We start from the raw sequence: 3,050 nt of genomic DNA, 5'->3' as shown, positions 1-3,050 counted from the left end.
GAGGCTGGAAGATCTCCTTACCATCACCCTAATCTTTTACTTTCTCCAGATATTCTCTGTCAGATTAAAGTTGGGACTCTGACTGGAACACAGTTTTAAAATATTCACCTAATCAAGGCAACTGCAGCTTTGCTTTCAAATAAAGTTGACAGAAAGGACGTATGTGCTCTGTTGCTCACTAACAATGGCGAGTTTGTTTAAAACAAGTTTGCTTAAAGTCATAGTTGATGAAGTTTGAATCATACCTGAWGGCTAAATATGAGCTTTAACAGGGACATCCACAGTCATTCGTTTGGATTGAAAGTGACATCACACATTTAAGTTGACAGCTTGAGTTTTCTGATAAAGGGACACGATGTGAAGCTAATTTTAGTAACCAGAATTTGACAGAAAGTTGAGACCTGAACAGCTGGATATAAACGATGTGACCTGCGTTGCAGATAACTGCACCAACTACGAGCTCATGTTTGAACGGGTGTTCTCTGTGCCCGGGGATGCGGCCATGCTCTACAGCACCCTGCTGCGCCTGGACGTCTTTAACTTCACCGCCGTCCCGTTCAACATCACCTGGTTCAGCACAAAGACGGGACAGGAGATGAGAAACGAGACCGGTCGGAATCTGGTGCTCCAGGAGACACTTTGGTTCCTCAACACCACTCTGGACGACGATGGGGAATACCTCGCCATAGTGCGGTAAGAGCCTGTCTGAAGGCAAAGTCATTGCAACAGATACACTGCAAAGTCCCCTGCTAAGCTTTGATAGAGAGTTGTATTTATTCTACAGAAAACTGATATTGGTACCACTTTACAATAAGGCTCCTCTTATAGATGGCTAATAAATAACTTGTATGTTATCAATTCATCTACGAACACTTTATAAATGACTAATAGCAGTTTATTCTTCCTTAATTAAAGACAAGAAGGAGACTACATGCTAAAAGATTCCATTTACAAAAGCTTGTTGTGCTTACAAGATGGTCTTATATGTTTAGCATAGTAACTCTAGTTAAATTATACATTTGGCTCACTATTTGGCAAGAAACCGATGGATCTTCTTAGCCTTAATTGATGCATAATTAACAGTTATTTATACAATGGTTAGAGTTTAATTAATAACATGTCTATGAACTATTTATTAGCAATATATATGGGTACTCTCTTCATTGCAAGGCAGTTTACTAACAATAAATATATTAACATTGGAACATAATATAGATATATTAATAGGCTACTAAAAAATAAAGAAGGGTAGATATTTGTCGTACCAGCAGTTTTGTTCCATATTAATTAGCAGACCAAGTCAGAATAAAATGAAACAATTTTGCTTACTTGGATAAAAGTGCAAAGATACAAACTTGATAAGTAACTCATGATTGGTGGTTTCACACTCCACAGATGGTTTGGTGACTCTGAATATTTTCCGTAGAAACTGTGGGGATGTCACCAAACGTTCGTTTCTCCTCGTTGGGAAGTTAGAACTGAAAATGCTTCTGTTAGCCTCAATGTGACATCAAGGTTTGTCACTTTCCCCCCTCCCAAATTATCGGAAGAAGAAGAGCTCAATGGGGATGTGAACCTAAGAGATGCAAGCTTCCCTCACCATGTTTCTAACCTCAGCTTCCTGTTTGACCTACTTTATGTTTTCTAGCACTTACTTACAGTAAAACAGGCCTGACTGCTGTAAAAAAAAAAATCTTCTCTTTGCAGAAAAATGATCAAGTAGTATAAAAAAACTCGTTAAAAAAAAAGCTGACGAAGATCCAGAAATTACATTTGAGATGGACAAACACATTTCTATTGCGCCAGAGACGTCATGCCAAACCCACTGGTTTGTCTTTCCATGCAGAACTCCGTCTCAGTGCTACATGCAGACCGCTAAGCTGGTGATGGATCGGCCAGTTGCTGGAGAATGTGGAAGGCCAAGAAAAGATTCTCGAAATGTGGGGGCAGACGTGGTATGCCCTCTGAGCGATTATATTCACAAACTGAAGACCTACGGCACCAACGTCTCCGTTAATTGGTACAAAGTGAGTAGCATGAAATTCAATACACTGAGTCAGAGAATAAAATGCTTCTGTTCAGATTAACACCAGTTAATTATCCTTGATTAAGGTTTTTTTATGCTTAGCTAAATATTAATCCTTAAAAAGTTGTAGTTCTGTTGAGAGGTCATACATGGTAAAGGTTTTACTGTCGGAGGGCAATTTGGACAAAAACAAGGATTTTGCCGTCATCCTTAGATCTGTCACAATAACAGATTTTGCTGGCCGATTAGGAATTATTGTGATAAACGATAACATTGTCATTTTGAGACCAGTGTTAACTAATAGCATGAAAATAATGTGAACACGGCCCTCTCAGAGGTCAACAAACTGAGGAGTCTGGGGGGAGGTTTGCATTATTCCCTGCTCACATTCAGATCCCGGGGCAGGTGGAGGAGGGGGGTGTCCCCACAAGATGCTGCCCTGGGTGGTTGCTCATGTCGTCCATAGCAGAAACGCCACAGCACCTCACTGATAGTGGACTGTCAATAGGATGGTTCCCGAGCAGGGAGACGTCTCTTCTTCTCCTCCTTCATGTTGCTGTTTAATGTCTGTTGCTGCACAAGTTGAAACTTGAGAGCAGACATGTTTAATATTTTCACATTTGGCGGCATCTCCTTGGAGATTTCTCCATCTTTTTTTACACTAACTTTTTTTTGGCTTTCCTTTTCGCATCCCCCATCTTCAGGTGTATGTTTGCTTGGCGGAGATTTCAGCCGCAATCACTTCCTACAAGAGGCGATTGAAGGGCTGTAGTTCTTATTTGAAACAGTAGATGGCGCTGCGGATAAACCCAGAATATATTCAACAGGGTTTTGACTCAACTGCCTGAAAAAAATAAAAGTTTATTCTCTGCTTTAGTCTCTGATTGTAAGAAAATAAAATTGACTGGTTAAGTCTGGATAAATATTTATCCCTCCTTTAAAAATACAAATGATCATGGCCTTTTTTTTTTTTACTGTTATTGAATCAAATTGGCTCTTAATAATAGTGGAAATCTTTGTGAAT

At 39.7% G+C, this 3,050-nt stretch overlaps 1 protein-coding gene across 1 annotated transcript in view; it reads left to right on the top strand.

The window, feature by feature from the left end:
- LOC103478334 (interleukin-1 receptor type 1-like) overlaps positions 1-3,050 on the top strand; it is a 9,860-nt gene that overhangs the window by 1,529 nt on the left and 5,281 nt on the right. The window contains exons 3-4 of the mRNA XM_017310207.1: positions 441-693; positions 1,847-2,027. Coding sequence (XP_017165696.1) covers positions 441-693; positions 1,847-2,027 — 434 coding nt within the window. The remainder of the gene's footprint in view (positions 1-440; positions 694-1,846; positions 2,028-3,050) is intronic.

The sequence above is a fragment of the Poecilia reticulata genome, linkage group LG2, assembly GCF_000633615.1.
Source record: "Poecilia reticulata strain Guanapo linkage group LG2, Guppy_female_1.0+MT, whole genome shotgun sequence".
NCBI classification, from domain to species: domain Eukaryota; kingdom Metazoa; phylum Chordata; class Actinopteri; order Cyprinodontiformes; family Poeciliidae; genus Poecilia; species Poecilia reticulata.
The sequence above is the reverse complement of the archived record's forward strand: the minus strand, read 5'-3'. Positions and strand labels throughout refer to the sequence as shown.